This window comes from Neolamprologus multifasciatus, chromosome 4 (assembly GCF_963576455.1).
Source record: "Neolamprologus multifasciatus chromosome 4, fNeoMul1.2, whole genome shotgun sequence".
Taxonomy (NCBI): Eukaryota; Metazoa; Chordata; class Actinopteri; order Cichliformes; family Cichlidae; genus Neolamprologus; species Neolamprologus multifasciatus.
In genome coordinates, this window is record NC_140442.1 from 2,054,375 (window position 1) to 2,078,911 (window position 24,537).

At 42.9% G+C, this 24,537-nt stretch overlaps 1 protein-coding gene across 3 annotated transcripts in view; it reads left to right on the forward strand.

Moving 5' to 3' along the window:
- Positions 1-12,979: 12,979 nt before the first annotated feature.
- gsg1l (gsg1-like) overlaps positions 12,980-24,537 on the forward strand; it is a 36,788-nt gene continuing 25,230 nt past the window's right edge. Inside the window, exon 1 of one of the 3 annotated variants that reach the window (XM_085157286.1) lies at positions 12,980-14,066. In XM_085157286.1, coding sequence (XP_085013412.1) covers positions 13,730-14,066 — 337 coding nt within the window. In that variant the 5' untranslated portion in view covers positions 12,980-13,729. The remainder of the gene's footprint in view (positions 14,067-24,537) is intronic. The other 2 variants (XM_085157285.1, XM_085157284.1) reach the window with 2 other exon arrangements.

The following is a 24,537-nucleotide window of genomic DNA, read 5'->3' on the forward strand; positions in this document are numbered from 1 at the left end:
TCAATTCAATTCAATTCAATTTTATTTATATAGCGCCAAATCACAACAAATGTCGCCTCAAGGCGCTTCATAGATACAGAGAAAAGCCCAACAATCATATGACCCCCTATGAGCAAGCACTTTGGCGACAGTGGGAAGGAAAAACTCCCTTTTAACAGGAAGAAACCTCCGGCAGAACCAGGCTCAGGGAGGGGCGGCCATCTGCTGCGACCGGTTGGGGTGAGAGAAGGAAGACAGGATAAAGACATGCTGTGGAAGAGAGACAGAGATTAATAACAGATACGATTCAATACAGAGAGGTCTGTTAATACATAGTGAGTGAGAAAGGTGACTGGAAAGGAAAAACTCAATGCATCATGGGAATCCCCCGGCAGCCTACATCTATTGCAGCATAACTAAGGGAGGATTCAGGGTCACCTGGTCCAGCCCTAACTATATGCTTTAGCAAAAAGGAAGGTTTTAAGCCTAATCTTAAAAGTAGAGATAGTGTCTGTCTCCTGAATCCAAACTGGAAGCTGGTTCCACAGAAGAGGGGCCTGAAAACTGAAGGCTCTCCCTCCCATTCTACTTTTAAATACTCTAGGAACAACAAGTAGGCCTGCAGAGCGGGAGCGAAGTGCTCTAATAGGGTGATATGGTACTACAAGGTCATTAAGATAAGATGGGGCCTGATTATTTAAGACCTTGTATGTGAGGAGCAGGATTTTGAATTCAATTCTGGATTTAACAGGAAGCCAATGAAGGGAAGCCAAAACAGGAGAAATATGCTCTCTCCTTCTAGTCCCTGTCAGGACTCTTGCTGCAGCATTTTGGATTAGCTGAAGGCTTTTCAGTGAGTTTTTTGGACATCCTGATAATAATGAATTGCAGTAGTCCAGCCTGGAAGTAATAAATGCATGAACTAGTTTTTCAGCGTCACTCTGAGACAGGATATTTCTAATTTTAGAGATGTTGCGCAAATGGAAGAACGCAGTCTTACATATTTGTTTAATATGTGCGTTGAAGGACATATCCTGGTCAAAAATGACTCCAAGGTTCCTCACAGTGTTACTGGAGGCCAAGGTAATGCCATCCAGAGTAAGAATCTGGTTAGATACCATATTTCTAAGCTTTTCAGCGCCGAGTACAATGACCTCAGTTTTATCTGAGTTAAGAAGCAGAAAGTTAGTGGCCATCCAAGTCTTTATGTCTTTAAGACATTCCTGCAGTTTAACTAATTGGTGTGTGTTATCTGGCTTCATGGACAGATAGAGCTGGGTGTCATCTGCATAGCAGTGAAAATGTATGCTATGTCTTCTAATGATGCTGCCTAGGGGAAGCATGTATAATGTAAACAGAATTGGTCCTAGCACCGAACCCTGTGGAACTCCATAATTAACCTCAGTGTGTGAAGAGGACTCTCCATTTACATGCACAAATTGGAGTCTATTAGATAGATATGATACAAACCACTGCAGTGCAATACCTGTAATACCTACAGCATGTTCTAATCGCTCTAATAGAATATTATGGTCAACAGTATCGAATGCTGCACTAAGGTCAAGAAGGACAAGCACAGAGATGAGTCCACTGTCAGAGGCCATAAGAAGATCATTTGTAACCTTCACTAAAGCTGTTTCTGTGCTGTGATGAACTCTGAAACCTGACTGAAACTCTTCAAATAAACCATTCCTCTGCAGATGATCTGTTAGCTGTTTGACAACTACTCTTTCAAGGATTTTTGATATGAAAGGAAGGTTGGAGATTGGCCTATAATTAGCTAAGACTGCTGGGTCTAGAGATGGCTTTTTGAGTAAAGGTTTAACTGCAGCCACCTTGAAGGCCTGTGGTACATAGCCGATTATTAGAGATAGGTTGATCATATATAAGATCGAAGAATTAATCAATGGCAGGACTTCTTTGAGCAGTTTTGTAGGAATGGGGTCTAAAAGACACGTTGATGGTTTGGAGGAAGTAATTATTGAAGTTAACTCAGAAAGATCGATTGGAAAAAAAGAGTCTAACTTAACATCAATGGAACTAAGAGTAGCTGTAGATAATATTACATCTGTGGGATGATTATTGGTAATTTTTTCTCTAATGATAAAAATTTTATTTGTGAAGAAGTTCATGAAGTCATCACTAGTTAACGTTAAAGGGATGGTTGGCTCAACAGAGCTCTGACTTTTTGTCAGCCTGGCTACAGTGCTGAAGAGAAACCTGGGGTTGTTCTTATTTTCTTCAATCAGTGATGAGTAGTAAGCTGTTCTGGCTTCGCGGAGGGCTTTCTTATAAAGCAACAAACTATTTCTCCAGGCTAAATGATGATCCTCTAAATTTGTGACACGCCATTTCCTCTCCAGATTACGAGTCATCTGCTTTAGGGTACGTGTTTGAGAATTATACCACGGGGTCAGGTACTTCTGATTAGAGACCTTAGTTTTCACTGGAGCTACAGTATCCAGAGTCGTACGTAGTGAGGAGGTGAAATTATTAACAAGATAATCGACCTCTGTTGGGGTAGCGTTCAGATAGCTGCTCTGCTCTGTGTTGGTACAGGGCATTGACGATGATAACAGTGGCTGGATTATATTCTTAAACTTAGTTACAGCGCTTTCAGAAAGACATCTACTTTGATAAAGTCCACTCTCCACTGCTGCGTAATCAATTATTGTAAATGTAAATGTTATCAAGAAATGATCAGACAGGAGAGGGTTTTCAGGAAACACTGTTAAATGTTCAGTTTCTATGCCATATGTTAAAACAAGATCTAGAGTGTGATTAAAGTGGTGGGTGTGTTCTTTTACATTTTGAGAGAAACCAATTGAGTCTAACAACAGATTAAATGCCATGTTGAGGCTGTCATTTTTAGCATCTACATGGATGTTAAAATCACCCACAATAATTATTTTATCTGAGCTCAGAACTAAATTAGATATAAAGTCTGAGAAATCAGACAGAAACTCTGTGTAAGGCCCAGGTGGACGATAGATGATAACAAGTAAGACTGGTTTCTGAGTTTCACAGCTGGGGTGGACAATGCTAAGCATCAGGCTTTCAAATGAATTAAAAGTCTGTCTTGGTCTTTCATTAATTAATAGACTGGTGTGAAAAATTGCTGCCACACCACCCCCTCGACCTGTGCTTCGAGATTTCTGGTAGTTAGAATGACTCGGGGGTGTTGATTCATTTAAACTAACATAATCATCCTGCTGCAACCAGGTTTCTGTAAGGCAGAGTAAATCAATTTGTTGATCAATTATTAAGTCATGTACTAACAGAGACTTGGAGGAGAGAGACCTAATATTTAATAATCCACATTTCACTGTTTTACTCTTTGGTTCAGATGTGGATACTGTATTGTTCTTTCTTTGTGATTGTTTAAGTTGTTTGTTTTTTGTCTTTTTGGAAGCAGACACAGTCTCTATGGAGATGGGTTTTTGGGGGGGTAGCAGGAGGAGAGAAGCTGCAGAGAGGCGTGTAAGACTGCAACTCTGCTTCCTGGTCCCAACTCTGGATAGTCATGTTTTGAGGGGTTTAATAAATTTGTCGATATTTCTAGAAATGAGAGCTGCTCCATCCAAAGTGGGATGGATGCCATCTCTCCTAACAAGACCAGGTTTCCTCCAGAAGGTTTGCCAATTATCTATGAAGCCCACATCATTTCTGGGACACCACTCAGACAGCCAGCAATTTAAGGAGAACATGCGGCTAAACATGTCACTCCTGGTCTGATTGGGGAGGGGACCAGAGAAAACTACAGAGTCCGACATTGTTTTGGCAAAGTTACACACCGATTCAATATTGATTTTAGTGACCTCCGATTGGCGTAACCGGGTGTCATTACTGCCGACGTGAATTATGATTTTATTGAATTTACGTTTACCCTTAGCCAGCAGTTTTAAATTTCCTTCAATGTCGCCTGCTCTGGCGACATTGAAGGAAATGTCGCCAGAGTTGATGTTTTGGTGATGTTCTAAACGTCTTCTAGAGATTCCGAAATGGGAATTCGGGATGCAGTCTGTGATGTCTTGGTACCTTTATTACCATTTTATCACTGCTGCTCGCATCTCATTATCCACAAGGTGTCTTTGGACACTGGTGCTTTGACGTAAGAGCAACCTTAATAGACCCAAGAAGAAAAGTTGGAGATTTACGGAGGCACAAGGTGAAAGTTTCAAGCAGAGAGACTCTCTTATTAGTGCTGATGTCAGCCCTAACCTGAACACTCACCCTCGGCAATAATAATAATAATGGATTGCATTTATATAGCGCTTTTCAAGGCACCCAAAGCGCTTTACAATTCCACTATTCATTCACACACTGGTGGAGGCAGCTACAGTTGTAGCCACAGCTGCCCTGGGGCAGACTGACAGAAGCGAGGCTGCCATATCGCACCATCGGCCCCTCTGGCCAACACCAGTAGGCGGTAGGTGAAGTGTCTTGCCCAAGGACACAACGACCAGGACAGAGAGCCCGGGGAACGAACCGGCGACCTTCCGGTTACAGATACGCTTCCCAACCCCCTGAGTCGCGGTCGAATATGTCATGTTTTATTAAGTTGTCCTCCAGAGTCTTTTCAGCCAAGGTGTAAAGACACGTATCATTTTAAATGTCTAATTTCTTTTCTGCAAACATCTGTTTGGACTCCAGTTAATAAACACAGAGCAAGGGCAGGGTTCGTGTTAGCACCTGTGATGACTTGGCCCTTCATACCCGAGACCACAGAAAGTCAACAACATTCAGCAACTTCAAGCAACAAGTGGGGGAAAACATGTCTGATGACTCGGATTTGTCCGGTCCTGAATCAAACTGATTGATCCAACAAACCAATGGGAGCAAAGAGGCTGCTGATTGACATGCGGGAGAATTACCTGCACAGCTGGAGCCTGTGATGCCCACGAGTGATGCACAACGAGTGGATTGCTTTATACGTGCTTTGGTTTCTTGTTTTCCATCTCGTTCTTCTTCTCTGCGCAGCTTCTACCGGATCAGGGTTGAGATTAAAATCAGGACTCGTTGTGTGTAACTAAGACACTGAGCACTGACGTTTCAGAAATGACCTGTACAATTGTTTAAGCAGAAACTTGCACTTGTTTGCCCTTCATGTTTCCACTATACCTGCTTTAGGGTTAGGGGGTCAGTAGCCTTGCTGACTGCATCAGGCCTCGTTATCAGCAGTCAGGTAAACGGCAAAAGTTGATCCAAGAAAACTGGAACGAGGCATAAAAGATTCCTGAATTTGAATTTCCTCACATTTAAGATTCTGGGTGCACACTTGAAGATAACTTTGGGTGCTGTGTGGATATCAGGGGTGTGTCGTTATTGTTGTTGTTGCCACCTGGGGTATATCGTGTTACCCGCCGCCGCTGGAGGGAGTTGTGTTAACTCGGCCATCGTGATCAACTCGCTGGTGCCAGGATTCATTTCAGACGGCAAACAAAGCCTGGGCCAAACCACAGATGGTCCCTTACATCCAATGGGAAATCTAGTCAGGGGCATCAATCCAGCAGCACTGCATTTATATGTGACTGTGTGTGTGTGTGTGTGTGTGTAAGAGAGTGCAGGTGTGTGTTTTCAGGCCAGGAAGGGGATTTGCTCCTTGCACAGACGAAATGATTCAAAGATTGATTCAAACTGAATCATGTGCTGACGTAAAAGCAGAAACTAAAATATATTCCATCCTCTCAGTTTGTGTTTAAAGCACTGAGGTCACAGTCACCATGTTTTCTACTCTTACTGTGATGTAAACATTTAACAGGACTTGTAGGGATGATGTTAGATTACCCTGTGCGTGTCCAGTGGTCTCCTGTGGAGCTTTCCTGCTTTCTACTGGAAACTCTTCAGTCTCATTCTCAGCTCTCACTGCTCATGTGAAGCTCATCTTTGAGTAAAGTTTGTAAAAACTCACAGCATAACTGCTGCCCAAGGGTTCACAGTGTCCCAGACACCAAATATTTAAACACTCAAATATTTGGTGCTGGGCTGACTGATTGTTCGGTGTGGACATGAAGCTGAGGATCAGCAGAGTGATGCAAACCATTAATGACTAAGCTCATGTTGTGACCTCAGACTCTCTGCTGGCTGAAGTTTGAACGTTTCTCAGGATCTTATTTCTGCCACGTGATGGCGTTTGTGCGTTTAAACCAGAAACATGAACTTAATTATAATAATAACTCTGCAGCTTGGCTAAGGCGGCTCTGTCTCTGCGGAGTATTTGCTTTAACTTTCAGTATATTCATTTTGTTTTCTTTTTTCCCTTTGTACTTTAAAAAGTTGACAGTGCAGTAAAAACCAGATAACGACAGCATGACTGGCTTTGATTACATAAACATGACGCAGGAGCAGATAACAGTTATTGTCATGGACCCGGCTTTGGGGACTCAGGGTCCGTGGGCAGTGGGGACTATGACTGTTGTTGTTGTTATTATTATTATTGTCATTATTATTATCATTTGGTGTGTTGTCTGCACTGCCTCTTATCTCTGTCCACATCTGTATGTAGGCAGGTGTGTGTGTGTGTGTGTTGCCTTTTTTCTGTGGCCATGTTACAGGCACCTTCAGGCCTGAGGGGCGTGGCCTAGCTTGAGGACTGGCCACACCTTAAGTCCTTGCTACACACCTGCTCCTCATCTGGGCTCGTCGGGGGAGCTATTTAGAAGAGCGATGGAGCTTCCACCGGCGCGGGATTATTGCGTTTGACTTCACGTCAGTCTTCAAGCACAGTCAAGTGTGAGTGTATGCCTGCTGGGATAAAGTGTGTAACGGCTGCCTCTATTGTTTTCCCTCAGGAGGAGTGTGGGACGAGAAGGAGCAGTGAGCATGGGGAGTGTAGGGACACTGGAGCTGAGAGCACTACACTGGGATTTTTCTGGGAAGAAGGCACAACACGGGAGTCTGGAACACTGGGGAATTTATTGTTGTTTACTTCACCACTCTGTAAATAAACACTGTTGCACGGAAGAGTCCGGCGTTTGGGTCCTGTTTCCCCACCTCCCCACAGTTATTAACTGTACCTGAATAACTTGAGCTTATTATATTACTTTTTATAACTTTTTAACTGTCGTGTTTACAGACACAATGACACGCAGACACCAAACACCATTATGAGTGTTTAGTTGTGTAATTAGCCCAACTTCACTAACCCTCCAAACATCGCTGATGTTTAGTGTTTGTCTTTTTGTCTTAGTTTTAGCAGGTGTATCATCAGATACAGATAAAGCTGAATTCCTGCTTCTAACCTCTAACTCAGCCCCCAAATGCAAAATGAGACTGGAAGTATCTGAAAAATAAAACAGGGATTTATGGGAGACTAAAGACAAATAAAAACACAAAGAAACACAAACAAAAGGCACAACTGACACCATGAAAGCTCGTTTCTTGGTTTCCTCTGCTCTGATATCTACGGAGCCCCGCAGAAATGAAGACGGACTTTTGCGAGATCTCGCAAAAGTTTTAGCCGCATTCTTCGGAGGCCGCCAGCTCGAAGCCGACCGGGAGGTCGAGGCACGATGTGCCGGGAAAGCAGTGTTCCTCCCGGCTGTAGTAGGTCTCGACCTCCCGTTAGCTTCGAGCTAGTGGGTGTCAGATCCCCGAAAACGTCGGAGCTCTTTTGCAAATATAATGTCTTGTAAACCGAGCAGGTATCTGACGTTTACACAACTACATTCACGCCTCAAAATATCTTAAAAGTGTATTTTGTGACCCAGAAAGCGTAATATTACATCTAAGTAGCTGCCGCCATTGTTGGAATTCAACTTTTGCGAGATCCCGAGTTAGTTTTGCGACATCTCGCAAAAGTCCGTCTTCATTTTTTTTTCTCCCATGTCCCCTGCGGGGCTCCGTAGATATCAGGACTTCTCCAGTTTGGACTTTTTCCAGTTTGTACTGGAGTTAAAAATGAGCTGGTTGGTCTCGATGAACTAAGCATTAATATTTTAAGTGTTCAGATCTGACTGCGGATAAATCCAACAGCATTATAACACATTTATCAACGCCCCCTGCTCTGCTCTGTTTATTGACTCTCCTGAGGTTCTCTGTCAGTCTGAATCGGCCTCAGCTTCCACACATCACATATATAACACACACACACATACTCACACACACTTGCCGGCTGTATTGATCTGGAGGTGGGAGTCATAAAATGAGCGCTGATGGATCGGAGCGGTGGGCGGCTCGGCCTTGTCGCTGGTGATTTTCGCAGCCGGAGACGTGAGCTCTCTGCTCGGCTGATCGATAAAGAGGGACGCTCGCTTTCTACATATTCATGGAGCACGTCACACCTGCACAAACAAACAGCAGAGAGGCAATTTCCCTTCTTTCACGTATACAGCCTGAAATACTCAGCGTCTCCTTTGCACCATAACCTGACTGGTTGATTTTGAGCTCAAAGCTTGCACTGTCGTCTCTGTAGGGTGAGACTGATAAATCTTCTTAGACTTGCATAAAGTAAAAACCACGTAGGCTGCAGGAGACACTTCAATCTTTATCAAGCCTTATAGAAAAGTCACGAATGCTGTGTAGATGAAAAACAATATCTAATGCCACGAGCCTTCACATAACTGCCCTCCCATAAAAAACGACCCTGCAGGCTGTTTGTGCACGCAGCGTTTTACGAGCCCCGGTGATGTTTTTATCGTGATTAACGACGCATGTTATGTAGAAGACGTCAGGTGACGTAGAGACGAGGCTCAGCTCCGCCCCCTTCTGTTTTTAAACATGACCAGTCACCAGGTAACCTAAGGTCACCTAAGGTTTTAGGCATAAAGAAAGCTCAGACAGGACCACTCGAGCTACAATCCGAGGAGACTTGTTTATACCCCACAGACGGACAGCATTTGGGCAGAACGTCCTCTCTGTCCAGGGTGGCCATCTGTGGAACAGACTTCCTCAACCCATTAGAGATGCTCGACATTCAGTTTGTTTAAGGCAAAGGTTAAAAACTGGTTATGGACAAATCAAGTGTGTGATCATGTATGAGTTGTATAGTTTTAATGTTTTATTTGGGAACAGAATGGTGTGTATGTGTAAGTTTGGTGATGGAGTTTTTATTATGAATGAATGATGAATTTTTATGTCTATTTTTTATGCTTAAGGACAACAGATGGAAATTAGCCCTTGGCTATAATCTGGTATGTTTACATTCATCTAATTTTTTTTTTTTTACATTTATGTTCATTAACATGCACTGTCCTAAATAAATAAATAAATAAATAAGTAAAACCACGATAAAATATCAAATCTGAAATGGGTGGAGCTTCAGTTTAGTTAACACATCTGTATCTACTGTTTTCACCAGTAGCAGGCAGTTAGTAACCACCAGGATGCCACCCTGGACTCTGCAAGTCTCACACTGTGTTGGCTTATGGACTCATTAAGGAAGTGACTTAAGTAGCTTCTGTTTGCTTGGAAGTGGCTTAAACCCGCCTCCTTTTTAATGGCCACATGGGGGCGATACCTACAGAAGTGTACGGGAAAACAGGCTTCAGCCCAGAGTCCTGCTGAGGTTATGGGCTCAGTCACTTATCTGACACTTACTGGTCATACTGAAGACACAGAGAACTGCCAGTTAATCCAGTTAGAACCAAAACTGGGCCTCAGATCTGTTTGGATGGTCTGTTACTATGGTAACTGCACAGCAACCACATTATTGGTCAGATAATTGGTCGGCACACAGCAAATGAGTTGAATGTGTTCTTCAACAGTCTCAACACTGCAGTGAATGCCCCCCCCCCCCCCCCCCCACACACACACACTGAGTTACTCACCACCTTGCATCGTTGCCTCCTGTAAAAGTCCTGACACCCCTCCCCCACCTGCCACTTTCACTCATGACCAGGTTCAGAGATAAATGAGAAGAATCCACTCAGACGAGTCTGCTGGACCGGACGGTCCCGGTGTCCTCAAGGTCTGTGCCTCCAGCTTTGTGGAGTCTGCAGAGGGTCCCATTGCTGAGGATGACATCATGGCTTGTTCTTGTAACAAAGACGTCACGTCCCAGTGGCCCTCAGGATTACAGACCTGTGGCACTGACCTACCACGTCATGAAGACCCCCCTTGGACACCATCATCTACCTGCTCCATCGTGTCTACACCCATCTGGACCAGCTGGCAAGCACTGGGAGAGTCATGTTTTTTCACTTCAACTTTGTGTATCTGAGAAGGTGATCAGCAACACAAGGGCACCACAAGGGACAAGTTAAAAAAAGAACTAACATAAATAAAATACACTTCAGCTAAATACTTAATTTATTTTCCCAAACCACGCCGAGCCGCAGGTTGCCGACCCCTGGTTACTGCTAGAACCCCTAGTGGACATGCAAGGAACTGCACGGTTTTTTGGCACTTCTGTGTTGGTTTAAGTTTTTTACTGCTTGGATAAAAGTAAAAATTCCAGTCCTTGTTGCAGTTTCAAATCCCACTGTGGTCTGGTGATGAAGTGAAGGGACGGCCCATTTTCATTCCCAAAGTGTGAAACTCTGCTGTACCATCAAAACTGTTGGTGTCTCAAAGTGTCCTTCTGTGTCCATGTGTCATGGCAACAACACTGAAAGCTTCTCATGCTCAGCTTGTCATGAGCATACTTAAAAGGGTATCACAGTACCCCAGGATCACATTTAGAAGCAACTGGTAAGCTTAATTTTTTGTTTAGTGCCTTTGAAGCCAAGCCAGCATCTTTTCTGAACATAACCAAGTAGTCTTTGGTGCCCAAACCTTACCAAGTTCATAAAGAACACACAGACTTACTCGACTGTCAGAACCAGAAAACCAAACACCTCCAAATGTATAATTAATCAATCCTTAAGAGGATTGTTCATTCTAATATTGCTTTAACCCAGTTCACTAACATCACAAAGCATCTTATACACGTCTCTCTGATGTCAGCAGCATCTTTCTCATTTCTGGCAGCCTGTGACTGATAAGGTGTGACGAGCAGTCCCAGCCAAAATACCCAAGTGTGCGCTACCTGCAGAGGGCATGGATGTGCATGTGGCCTCACGGCTTCACAGCTGTTACTGACTGGATTTAGGGATGTTCTTCTCAGATGGACATTTAAACAAAAAGCACAAAAACCTGAGGTTTTTATTGGTGTTACCATGACGATGATGGTCCTGTAACCTTAGAAGGTAGTTATTTTAACCCTGGCTGTGATCGTTCTCTCTAATCAAGTTGTTTTTGTGTTTAAACCAACTCTTCACCACTGCTCGGTCACATGGTGGCTGTTTATCTCCTGTAGCTGGTGTTTTTCCCCTCCAGCCTCTCTCTTCACGCCCTGCAGAATCAGAGCATCACTTTGAACTTTTTACTGCAAACATGGTCATTTTCCTCTCTTTCTCCTGTCTCAACTCAGAGAATCAAAGGGTTTTGTTTTACTTGAGCTGCTGCCAACAGTTTTTGTTTAACTGTGGAGATCGATCTGCATATAATGAGACACTGTGAGGAATTTCTAAAGCAACTAGTAGATAGATATGTAGATGTGGACACAAACTATCGTGCAAAAGGAGTAACTTTAAAGAACTTAGAAATAAAGAAAAACAGCAAAAACAAAATGAGAAACTAACAAATGGAAACAAAACTTCTTAATTCAAGCAATTAACACACAATTAACACACAATGAACACACAATGACTAAAGTAGGAGTGTCGACACATGGACTTACCGGAGGTGCACGCAATCATCAGCAGTAGGACTGAAACCAAAACAAATAATTTTACAAGTGAAACTGTCAAAAGAAATCGTGAAGAATAATCAAAACTGAAGAAAGACTGAAGCAAATGCTGGAATCACAAGAAGATCAATATCAATCAATATCAGTTTTCTTTATCACAGTTAAAAGACACAAAGTTGACCAAAGTGCTCACAATTAGTTAAGAACAAGAGGATCAATAGAAGTTGAATCGAACTCTGTGATGTGTTTTTACTGTTTCTGGGTTTTTGATGTCTGACTGCAGCTCCTTGTGTTCTTGAACTGTTTGTTGTCCTGTCTCTTTGGTGGATACATTTTTATTTGCAACAAACTCAAATGAAACTTTGCAGGTATTTGGTCATAAACTGGAACAGTACAACCCGATGATGGTCCCAGTTATTAGAATTCATCCTGAGTGAAACGAGTCAGGATCACCGAAGTCGCTGAGATTCTTCTTCCAGGGAAGGTTGTGACTGACGCTGTAAGGACTCAGTTAAACAGACAGTAAGGTTAGAAGTTGAGTCTGATATCAAAATGTAGGCAAAAAGCAGAATTTTAATGTGCTCTAGAGCACATTAAAGCTCTGCTTTTTGCCAGGTGTCTGCTCAGAACATGTCAGACTAACATCTTCTGAGCAGACATCCGTCCCACAAGGGAATCTTTAAGGTTTACCCAGAATGCTCTTCTTGTTTTCTACAGTAAATGATCAGAAAACAGCAAACATCCAGGGTACCAATGCTTCTGCTTAGTGAAATTATTATATTTATTCTGATTTATTCTGAGATTTTGCCTTTGCATTGTGACACATTCACAGTTTGTAACAGAGCCTAAAAGTGTTTTTCAGTCCTGGAAATGTCACGTGGGCGTCTACTGCACTTAAAAAGCATCAAATTTGAACCTTGCAGATGTTTTTATGGGGGCTGTTATACTCATCATTTATATGCAGGTAAAACTTAACTTGGCTTCATTTGATATGCAAAAGTTTTTATAATAAAAAATCAGCTCATCTTTGGGTTTTTTCCATTTATGATGGATTTTGTTTTGGATTGAGCCAGTAACACTGTGTTTACATACTCACTGCCTTACTGGGTCATTGTGTTACTGGCTGTCACAGTTGGGTTCTCACTTCTACAACGTTACAGTGATACTAACTGTGAGTTGGTTGTCGAGCTGTTCCTGCAGATGAGGTGGGAAACGGTGCCAGAACTTTTTTTAACCTCAAACCAAAGGCGCTTGGAGAGCTTAAACCAAATGTTTATGCAGTTTTTACCTTCTAGTGTCAACCAGGAAGGTCAAGTGAAAGCAAAATGAATGAATAAATAAAATGATTTAAATAAATAAACAAAACAGATTAAATTAAACTAAGAGAGTAAATTAACAAAATAAGCCAGAGGAAAAAATTCACAAAAGTGTGAAACACAGTGGTCCCAAACTGGAGCCTCACCTCTCCAAGCTCCTAATGCACGTTGTCATTAAACGTTTATCAGTTTATTGAGTCTGTTGGCATCTGTGAGCCTTTGTCTCTGAAACGAGACTAAAATTAGATCTCTGACTTTCGCAGGACACCTTGAAGGTGGAGAGGAGATGCAGGTAGCATCAAACAAAATGATGTCATATCACCTGCTGTCATGTTTGAGCTGTGATTCTTTGTGATGGATTCAACGCCCCCATGAAGAGTCACAGATTTAATACCAAAAGATCCAAAATGACTGATTTCTAAAAGGGAAAACGGGAGTAGGTGTGGCTGAGGTGTGAGCTGTCTGGGTGACCGGTCACTGTGATGACGCACACGCAGGGAGGGAGCGCAGGAGAGAGAGAGGTGCTCCGCTCTCAGCATCACGTCTCCTCAGTGAGCCTCCTGCTCTGTGACGGAGGAGCAGCTCCCCGTCTCCTCTCCGAGGCCGGAAGCTCTCAGTTGTGACGCTGATGGAAGATTGAAATTCTGGGTCCGGAGCTCCTCACTGAGGACACGCTGGCACAGAGAGGACACGCGCGTAATTCTCTGTGCGTCCTCGCAGCGCCATGCCGCTCTTCCTCGTCTGACCTCCTCGCTCTCCTTCTTGGATGAACTTTCTCGCTGCCTGCGGGGACGCGGCCGCTCGCTCCGAGATCATGAAGACGACGCGGAAATGCCGCGCGCTGCTGTCGGTGGGTCTGAACCTGGTGGCCCTGTTCTTCTCCACCACCGCCTTCATCACCACGTACTGGTGCGAGGGCACCCAGCGCGTCCCCAAGCCCAACTGCAGCAAGCAGCGGCACCACAACTGCATCGACTACGGCGTGAACGAGACGGACCAGAACAAAGTGCACTACAGCTGGGAGACCGGGGACGACCGCTTCCTCTTCCGCCGCTTCCATACGGGCATCTGGTACTCCTGCGAGGAGAACATCCACGAGTCAGGTGGGTCCATCAGTCCGAGAGGCTGAGGAGATTCTGGGGTCGCTTAAAGTTGTTAAGAGAAAATAAAACTAGAGCAGTGTCGGCTTTAAGATGAGTGTGAAGTATCTGGAATACTTTTTCCTTTTCACTTCAGCTTTTATTTATTTTATTTTTAGCTCACCTGCAGTAACAGGTCAGACAATGTCCCCCCTGAAATTAAAGCTAACAGGCCAGTCACGTCATTTTTACGCACAACCAAAGGAAAATGTTTGTGCGTAAAACCTGTTTTCACTTCGAGTTTGAGCCGCACTGATGTTTGTTTAGTTTGGACAGAAATTTAAAATGATAGGATGCGGTGCGTTCAGAGCACACTGCTCTTACTCATTGCACGCTGATCGATGTGGACAATTTAAATCAATGCGCTCTCATTTTTCAAGCAGAAATTGAGCTTCTAAATCTCCGTTTCCCTCAATAACAGGATAACAAATGAAACATTTTTAGATTCACATTGAAAATAAATATTTTTATGCTTTTTCTTCGGCCTGTGCTTCTTGTCATAAAGATCAAAGTTGACAGAATTCAGGGAATTTGTTAGTGTCAGAAAGGAGCACAAAATCTTCACTCCAAACACGTCTGAAGTCAAGTAATCGTAGATGGAAATTCATCAGTTAGGAACAGAGAGTGTGGCTGCACTGAGACTTTAACCTTTCATGTGATGGTGGATGATGCTGGTGTGGGTCTGCTCTGTGCAAACATGATGTATTCACACTGTTTTGGATAAATGTGAAGAGCTGGGTGATGAATATGACTGACGGCCTCGTTTACCTCCATACTCTTCTCTGCTCTGGTTCGTTCCTCAGAAAAGCAGAAAGATCTCAGCTTAAACACATCCAGCATACCTGCTGCTGAACTGAAAAGCATCAGTGCAGTGAAGGAGATGTGAATGTTTTTCTTCTGAGGTCTCTGGTGGGTTTTGTTGTGGGTGTTTGTATTTTGTATAAATTGTTGTAAATCTTGAATTTTCTGTTGTAATTGGTGCATTTTTAGCATGTTTGCATCATGGCTGCTGTCTTGGCTGGGTTTCTTTGTGAACCTCCTGGTTAAATAAAGGTAAAAATAAATAAATAAATAACACATTTTCTCTTCCTGCTGATGAGACGTTTAATGGAAAACTCAAAAATAAAAAGTTCAGGTCTTCAAATCGCTTATTTTCCCTCAGTCCACAGTGAGGAGGCGCTCAGGTGATGTGCTGGACGCCCTCACACAGAAGCTCATATCAGTGGGACTTTTTGCTGTAACCATGTTATCCAAACGGTGTGTTGAGGAGGTGCTGCCCTCTCCAATCTCCTGGTTTTCCTCTCCTGTGTTTTTAGATTTATAGTTCCAGCAGTTTGTTTCCTGAACTTTGTTATCAGCTGCTTCCTGTTGAATTATCCTGCCTCACCTCTGCACTCTGCCTCATGACAGTTAGATGGTAAATGGCCTGTATTTGTAAAGGTTAGTTCTAAAGCTGCCGAACAAAGTGGGGAAACAGGGGAAACAAACTTCATAACGAGCAGGTTTTAATAAGTCAAAGTTAACTTCTGGTCTTTTGAATGGAAGATGTTTTTGTGAATGCTCTGATTGTGTCACCTCCTTACCTTTTCAATAAAGGATGGTCTAATGTATCCTCTGCCAAAAGAGGCAATAACTCTGAAGCATTGTTCTTAGTGTTTACATAATCCGGTGAGACTCCTCTGAGGCATTTCCACATCTGTCAAGACTCTTAGAAAACCGTTTCTACCTCAGCCAGTGTCTCTTTACTTTCCTTCTGTTTCCATCTTTGGGATGAACTTCCTAAAACTGCTCCACGGTGCAGTTTTTGACCAGACAGGAGAAACTTCTGTTTGTCAGGGACTACTTTCAGCTGCGGATTGATCCCCATTACTTGGAGCTTTAGCTGTGAAGTCTACAGTGAGCTTTGCCTCTGTGGGTCCTGTAAGTGTTTCTGATATTTTGTCCCATGTGAGAAGCTGTAGACAAACAAACAAACAAACAAACAAACAAACAAACAGGATCTGTTCTGTGCAGAGATGAGTGGGAGTGAAGAGGACAAAACAGTCTGTGTGTGGATCTGTGCGCTGTACAAGCCTGTAACTGTGTAAGTAAATAAAGATCTCAGGGACACAGAGGTGTGTGTGTGTGTGTGTGTGTGTGTTTAACTGATATTATGAGCTTCCCTTCTTCTCCACATTTAAAGTCCAGAGCGAATGAATGAACCGTGCAGGAGCTGCAGCATCTGTGAAGTTAAAGTGTAAAAAAACTGCAGATTTTCTAAAATCCTTTAACTGTAAAGAATCATTATTTGCATCAGTGGCACGCGGCTTTGTTCAGGATGTGAATGCATTTTTAACCTTATTTCTCTGTGAGAATTTTCACATCAGAGACAAATAGGAAATAAAATGCTCAGCCTGAGGCCTTAAGTCCTCACTGATGACCACCAGTAACCCACATGGGAGGGATCCTGTAATTCTGCAGAAGCAGAAACGAGAAACTCGTATTTAAGCTCTTGCTGTAGCGCCCCCTTGTGCTTTTAATGTGGTCTTTTAGCTTTTATTGCGATAAGAAGGTGGATCGAGGACAGGAAAGCTGAGACCAGGGGAGCATTTTTAAACATCACAGCACCTAAAAACTATTATTCATGTTTAATACATAATATATATGAATATGGTTTAATGTAACTGAGACTTAAACGCTCATATCTCCTCAAGCATTTATGAGTTTATTAGACACAAGCTTCTTTTTTAGTTAGTTTTAATTTTGAGCTTTGCATTATTTGATGTCAGAGGTCTCTCCTCTGTGACAGACTGGATATCTGGGGGCTGTGCTACAAACTTCAACATACCCAGGATAACTTTCTTATCTGGCTTCACTTATCCTAACATCTGCAGTCAGTTTGAGCTCCACCTGGTGGCTGTTCAGCGGCGTTGCACGGTGTGAGCAGGAGTGTTGCAGATTCGGCCTCAGGAAGGTTGAATCTGTTAATCTGCTCTAAATTTTCTGTTAATACATCGACTCAAACTGAGCTCTGACAGCTCAGATCTCAGTAAGTACAAAACGAAGAAAGTCTCCCGTCCAGCACATCAAGTATTGAACTAACACGCATCCCGTCACGGCCCGAAGCTTAAGCTTGTTAAATTCCCCCCTCACATTCTGAAAGGATCGGTTTGTTCCAGCTCTTCATTAAATCTACAGGATGTTTACACTGAGACCAACACTGGAACAGAAGCTGCTGATGGAGCAGCACCTTTTTTGTTTAACAGGGTGTTTATATTTTTGCTCTCACCAACAGGAATGCACATTTTATTAGACTTAAACCCAAAGCTGCATCAAAGATTTTCTGCATTCATCTGTTTGTGTTTTAGATCAATCCCAACATCCAGTCTAAATTATTTGTTGTCTTTGAAAACTTTGGGATTTGCACTAAAATTGCTTTGCTTTGTTTCTCACTTTCTTTTTGCCTGATTAAATTTTGTTGCTATCGATAAATGTGTATTTGCCAACTGCTCTGTTGCTGCTGGGTGAAACTGTTTGCAAAGAGTGTGGTGCACCAACCTCAGCAGGAGCTTGCATGGAAACACTCCCCAGCGGACTCTCATGAACACGTTTCGAAAGACGCAGCTTTTATTTTGAAGGCGACAGTTTCCATTTCCAGCTTGCATCAGGTTTTTTTTTAGTCTCATTAACATTGTGCATGTAGTTGGTGTCACTGCAATCAGTTTGTAGTGTTTGGGTCTTGGGGTAAAGTCTGATTCCCACTTTAAACTTACCTGAACTTGCTCACCTGTCTTCTCCGAGTCAATACTTCCATGTTAAGGATTCTTTCAAGGAGTCTTACCTTCTTGCCTCACCTGCCTGCAGAGCCTCCTTACAAACCTCAAACAGTTCCCGGAGAACAAACCAGCACCTTTCTCTGAGATTACACTCACGATTCTTTTAAACTGTCTTCGAAGCAACTCTCTGTGAACCATCCAAACACCATCTGAACGCACGATCTGATATCGTCGTGTTGGTGTTGTTCCCAGATCATCATACTAAATGTTGTTCCAGGATCAACATTGCAAGTGACCAATCAGAATGTTGTGATGTCATACTTTTGCGACTTCGGGAAAAACCGGCGTAAAACAAAAAACTGTACTTAAGCTGCGAGAAACCGCCTTTGTCCGCCGATCAACGGACCCTAACCCTAACCCTTTAATAAACGCTAAGCAGAATTGATATTGTCCTTGCAACATTGGAATTTCATAAATGCACGAATGGGTTGGTGCACAAAAGAATAACGTCACAACAATGTGATTGGTCACTTGCAATGTTGAACCTGGAACAACATTTTCATGATGATCTGGGAACAACACCAACACGACGATATCAGATCATCCCGTCTGAACTGGGTCCTGCTTAAGTGTCCAGCTGCCTGGCCTGGCCTTGACGGCTTTCCAGGAAAGCTGGTGTCTTCCATGAAAACTGTGGGTAACCATGGCAACCTACAAGCAACCGAAACAATCGTGAGGATGTTTTTAGTCCAACACCGTGCACCGACCGGTCTGTAGGCCGGTGTGACTGAGGCGCTGGGCGCTAAAACGTCTTGGTTAGGTTGAAGGATGCCAGTTGAGGTGATTGGATTCAAACTGAGTTGAAGAACGCTGATAGTTTGTATTTGCACTTTTTAAAAAAGTTTACAGTGCCTGTCACTCTTAGTCCTGATGGCTGAACTGAGCGTGTGCCGACTTTAATCAAACCATGTAAACAATCCACATTAATAAGCAGATATTATACATGTGCTGCAGAGGCTGAATAATGATGAAAGCAACTCCAAACACCAGCTGTTTAATTATCAGCTGATAAAGATTCAACATCATACCCGCCTCCTCATTTAACCTACCGCACTGATGCGTAACAGACCAAAGAGAGCGTTACCTGAGATCAGGTACGCAAACACCTGTGACACAGCGCGGAGCTTTGGGAAGAGCCGGAGAGTTTGTGTGTGTTTTCTTCTGTCCCAGTGATGATGAACTCCACAGAAAAGCCCAGCAGCAGAAAATATGGTGGATTTCCTGCCAAGCCCAATGTTTTATTCAGCTGTTTCCTCAGTTCTGGAACAAATTCAGAATACTGGAGATGCTGGCTGTCTCGACTGTGATAAAACAAGTATACGTAGTTTATTTGTCTGGACGACTTCTTTGGCGTGACGCAGCACATGCTGATTTGCAGCTTGGCCTGGATGATGAAGTTGATGTTTGGACCAAAGGGTTGTGGATTTTTGCCTTTTTTCCTCACAGATTCGAGCTGCTGATTAGTGATGCATATAAAACGAATCTTGGCTCATTCTTTGGCTCTCCCTGTGTTGTTAATGATAAAGAGGACTTAAACCTGTTAATGTGTGGTAGTACTGGGGGGCTGTGGATCATAATTCATAAACCTAACATGTTTAACAGCATGAAGGCTGCTGCAGTGATTCCAGACAGTTTAATGGAGAGGTTGGGATGAAGCTTTGCTGTGTGGCCGAGATGTGCTGCAGAACCTTTAGACTAAGTGCAATAACATCAGTGTCACTGGGTCATTATAACAAGCTGCTCCGGTCCCTGAGAGGGAAAAGGTTGCTGCACTTTATCCAAGTGTTTCCTGTTGTCTGCACGTGTAGCGCATTAGCTGTTGCTAACATCAGGTTAATGCTAACCAAAGCAGGAGTAAAAATCATTTCTTCTGTGTGGGTTCAAGGTGCATTGTTTTGGTATGAGGTGTTTGCACTTTGTGTACGTTAACATGAGTCCAGTGGGAACCTCCAGGTGGATGAATGGGGTTAAACTGTCAGTATGAAGTCAAAAATCAGTAATGGCTCATTGTTTTTAGACCATCACAGCCGTACGTACGAAATGGTTTATAATGCATCTATTTGGATTTTGTTAAGGCATAAATTTAGGAGCATGGCAGCTCTGGTTAGTGGGTGGCGACACAGGCGGCTGTAGCTGCTAGCTGTCTGCTCGGCTTCACCTCAGCTAACTGGAGTCCCTGAACTGGACCTCTGGACTGTGTTTGTGCTGTCGGAGCACCGTCCAGGAAAATTAAAAGAGGACAAAAACTGTCTTTAAGAACACAAATCATCTGTAAAGTAGTGGTGGGCGATAGAAACGATATACGATAGAAACGATATAAATTTGGCCAACGATAGAGATTTTGACTATACCGCTCTATCACGATAGCGCATGTTGATGATGTCATCAAGCTGCGCCTGTTTTGGTCGAAAGCATCGCAGCGGCTACGACCATTATCATCTGCAAAATATGCCAGGCGACAGTAAAAGAAAGAGATGAAGAAAAGAGATGAAGAACTTTTGAAATATGGGGAAAGCCAAAAACTGCGCTTCAGTAAGCACAACCAGAATTCATACATAAGGCACGCTCTCGATTTTTGAGAAAATTAAAGGATTTTAAGTCCTTATAGTGTGGAAAATACGTTATACAGAAGAAAATAATATATCGCGATATATATCGTTACCGCACATGCTTTAAATTATATTGCAATATGAATTTTAGGCCATGTCGCCCAGCCCTATCGATTATTTCCCGGTCTGCAGACAGACTGTGTTCACTGTGCTGTTGATGGGATTTTTTCTGAGTTTTTGTTTAAAAAAAATCAAACATCTGTTTGAGTATAACTCACTATGAATTGCCTGTTAGTAACTGGTAATTTCTCCTTTCAGTGTGATTGGTCTGCGAGCTAAAGGCCTGTATCTTTATTACAGTGTGGTTCGCCCAGCAGTGCTGGATAAAAAGGCATTCTGGCATCGCTGAGCGGAGAGTTATAATAATAAAATTTTACAGTGTGACTGCCTCTCTCAGCCATCGATTCCTTTTTCTTCTCTGACTTCGCTCTGCTTGCTTGTTTTTACAGAAATAAAACACATTATTAGCATCACCTTTGAGGATTACGAATGAGATCATCCTGAGGAGGTGATGGAGGCACCGAGAGCATCGCTAATTAACACTGACTAACCTCCAAAGATGTTAGGACTTAATTAAAATTACATGTACGTTATACATAATTACTGTGTGAATATGACACAGTGTGTCACAGATTTAAGCAGACTCTCGGTTACCTTTGTTTGCAGTAATATTCTCTATAATATTTTTACACCACTTTTATCAGTTTCGGGCTCTGTGTTGCTGCTCGTGTTGTTCACTGAAAGCTCAAGAAGTCAACAGAGAAGCGCCAAAAGCTGCAGTACCTCTAGTGTCCAGCAGAGGTCAGTCCCCATAGACTCCCATGTTCAAATGTCCAACTTCACAGCAGAAATAAACACGTTTACAGCCTGATACAGAAACAGTTTTGGTCTCTACAGATAATTTCTCCATTTATAACAGCTGTACGAGGGTGAATTCTTCTGTATAAAGTTTGCATTATTATGGGCGTGGTCTTTTGGACTGACAGGTTAATGGTGACACAGGTGTCTGATAGGCTTCACCTCAGCTAACTCAAGTGTTTGTTTTTGTTCTGTTGGAGCTCCCTGTTTGGGATTGAAGTTCTGCTTGCCTGTCTACAGCTTATGGATCCTGCTTTTAAGCTACTAGACTCCAAGATATAATATAATTCTACAAATGTATGTGAGTTATGCAACTTCCTGATGAAGCTGCACACAACAGATGAGAGGGAACAGCCACAACTTAAACAAATCGGTCTGCACAGCTGAGAGAAACGTACCAGCTTACAGGGCGCATGTGTGAGACAGACAGACACACACACTTGAACAAATTCATTATGGAAACCATTAAAAAGGGCTTTTAAGACACAAACCGATCAAAACACATAATATTGGAGCCAAATTTACACACGGTACAGCACAGTCGGTGCCCCTGTGCAGCCATGGTAGCAGTCTGATACTGTTGCTTAATTATAATGTGAAACTGATCTGCAATAGTTATAAACCAGCATACTAAACCAGAACGTGGTGCACAGTTATAATACTGCCAATGTGACTCTGCTCAGAAGTTTAGGTGATAAATACGTGTCTGTAAGGACATTCATCAGGGACAGGTGTGTGCGTGCATGTATGTGTGTGTGTGCGTGTGTGTGTGTGTGTCACGATGTCTGATAACCATGTTTTTATCACAGATTGGATGATACTGGGATCAGGCCGACTCACAGATTATTCCAAATTTTTCAGGTGACGAGGTTCCTCAATCTGATGCTCGGCTCTGCTCCTTTTATAACACGCTAATTAAAAAATTATTAGAAAATGTTTGTGTGCCATTGTGATAGCTGCTGATGGCTGATAGCTCATTTTGAAAAAAACTAACCACTTCGAGCTCCATGTAACGCCACGATCATAACGCTTCACCGAAAAAAACAACAGTATTTTATTTGTTCATCACAATGTCATGAATTTCTTATTTTTTGCATTCAGCACACCTTGGACTTGAAAGTAGGATCCACTTTTAAAATGACCACGCCGATCCTTATCTCAATTCAATTCAATTCAATTCAATTTTATTTATATAGCGCCAAATCACAACAAAAGTCGCCTCAAGGCGCTTCATAGATACAGAGAAAAACCCAACAATCATATGACCCCCTATGAGCAGCACTTTGGTGACAGTGGGAAGGAAAAACTCCCTTTTAACAGGAAGAAACCTATCTCTGATGATACTCTAACAAACATATGGGCCTTAAGTTCACCAGTACTGAATATGCTGTTGTGTGTTATTAGTATTACTTAGTAAAATTAATTTTTCTTCTTTTAATATTTTCTTTTGTTTGAAAAATTTTTTGTAATTGTTGTAAAGCGGACTCGCTGTGCTCAGTGTAGCTCTATTAGAAAGTGGGCCAATCCATCCTCTACCTGAAACAAGCCACGTTGGTGTGTTTGATGGCTGCACATACGCTGAGCTCATTATTGGAATACGTGCCCATTGGAGCTGGAGCTATATGTGACCTGTTGCACAGCTGATCCGTATATTACAGCAGCTTATTATTAAAAATAGATCAATAATTGAATTAATAATTCAAGCTTTTCTGCTTGTGTGAAACTTATCCAAGCACTACACAGTAATTATTTATCAGTCTGCTTTCCTATCAAAGGTCCGTATTTTGGAGCCACTGTGAAAAATGACACATGGAGGGAAATAAATGATTCAGTGGGATTTTTTCCTTTAAAAACAGCCATCGTCTCAGAGCTTTGGGCTGCTTCAGAAGGGACCAATCTCAGAGTTAGCGAAGCCTGCTCGGGCTGATCGATGCGTACGACTTTACCGCTGCTCCTCACTGTCCCTGCTCTCTCCTCAAACACCCTTCTGGGAAACTCATGTTGGAGTCTCGCCGTCAATCCAGACTTCACTGAACTTTTAAACGTTTTTGACTATGATTTGATATCGCATCTGAATCCAGACATGCTGTATTGCACCCAGGCAATAAGAGGTTAAGTGAAAGCATGCAGCCATGGCGTCAGGAAAGCTTCAGCGAGGCTTATTCCCTTCATTACATCACTTCAATCTGGCACGACTGGCAAACAGACTCGTAAGGAGCTCATCTCGCAGTGACAGCAGTAATGAGAACAGAGTCGGCCGCTCCAAAAAGAGGCTTTAATTTGTAAAAAAGTTCAATTTACATCGACGTGACCTTTCTGTGAAATCCTCGCTGTCACTGTTTGAGCCTTTTAACAGCCTGTTTCATGTCTTTTCTCTTTTTATTATATTGTAGAAGGAAGAACCTGTTTCACCCCAAGATCAGAGCGCGTAATACTCAGAGAAACTGCAAACAAACCCAAGACCATTAACTCTACAGGCCAGGTTAATGGTTCAGGACAGCACAGTTAGAAAAAGACTGAACCCACATAGCAAAATTGGTGTGGCCCGGATCTGGCCCACACAATGTGCTTACACATGGTCCACATACCGCAAAGAATGACGGCCCTTTGGTGGCCCAGATCAGTTTTGCCAGATCTGGGCCACACGTGGGTCAGCACAAGGCCAGTTGCAGACACACTGCTGGCCCTGTGCTGGCCCATGTGTGGGCCACCTCTGGCAAACCTGATCTGGGCCACCAAAGGGTTATAGAAGTATAACCTGTGGAGGAAAAAGTCTTTAAAATGTTGCTTTGAGGCAAATCCACCAAACCTTTGGAGCTGATCTGACTGATGATGTTTTCATATCTGTGAGCACAAAAATTATTCAGTTACAAACAGACGGCTCAGGATGGCTGCTGAGGACTCTGGCATGGAGCAATGTGTGAAATACTGATGCTGCAGGCGTCTCACCATTGCAGACAAAGTGTCCTGAGTCTTGGGTTTATTGTGTAACCTTGTGTTTTCCTTTTGCTCCTGATTTCTGTCTCACAGTTAGTTAATTAGGTTTAGGTAGAAGTTGTAGTTTGAGTCCAAAGCACCATCCTTCACAACATTAAGCTTGCACACTGCCACTCACCAGTCAACACAGACAACCAGTCAGTCACACCCGATGGG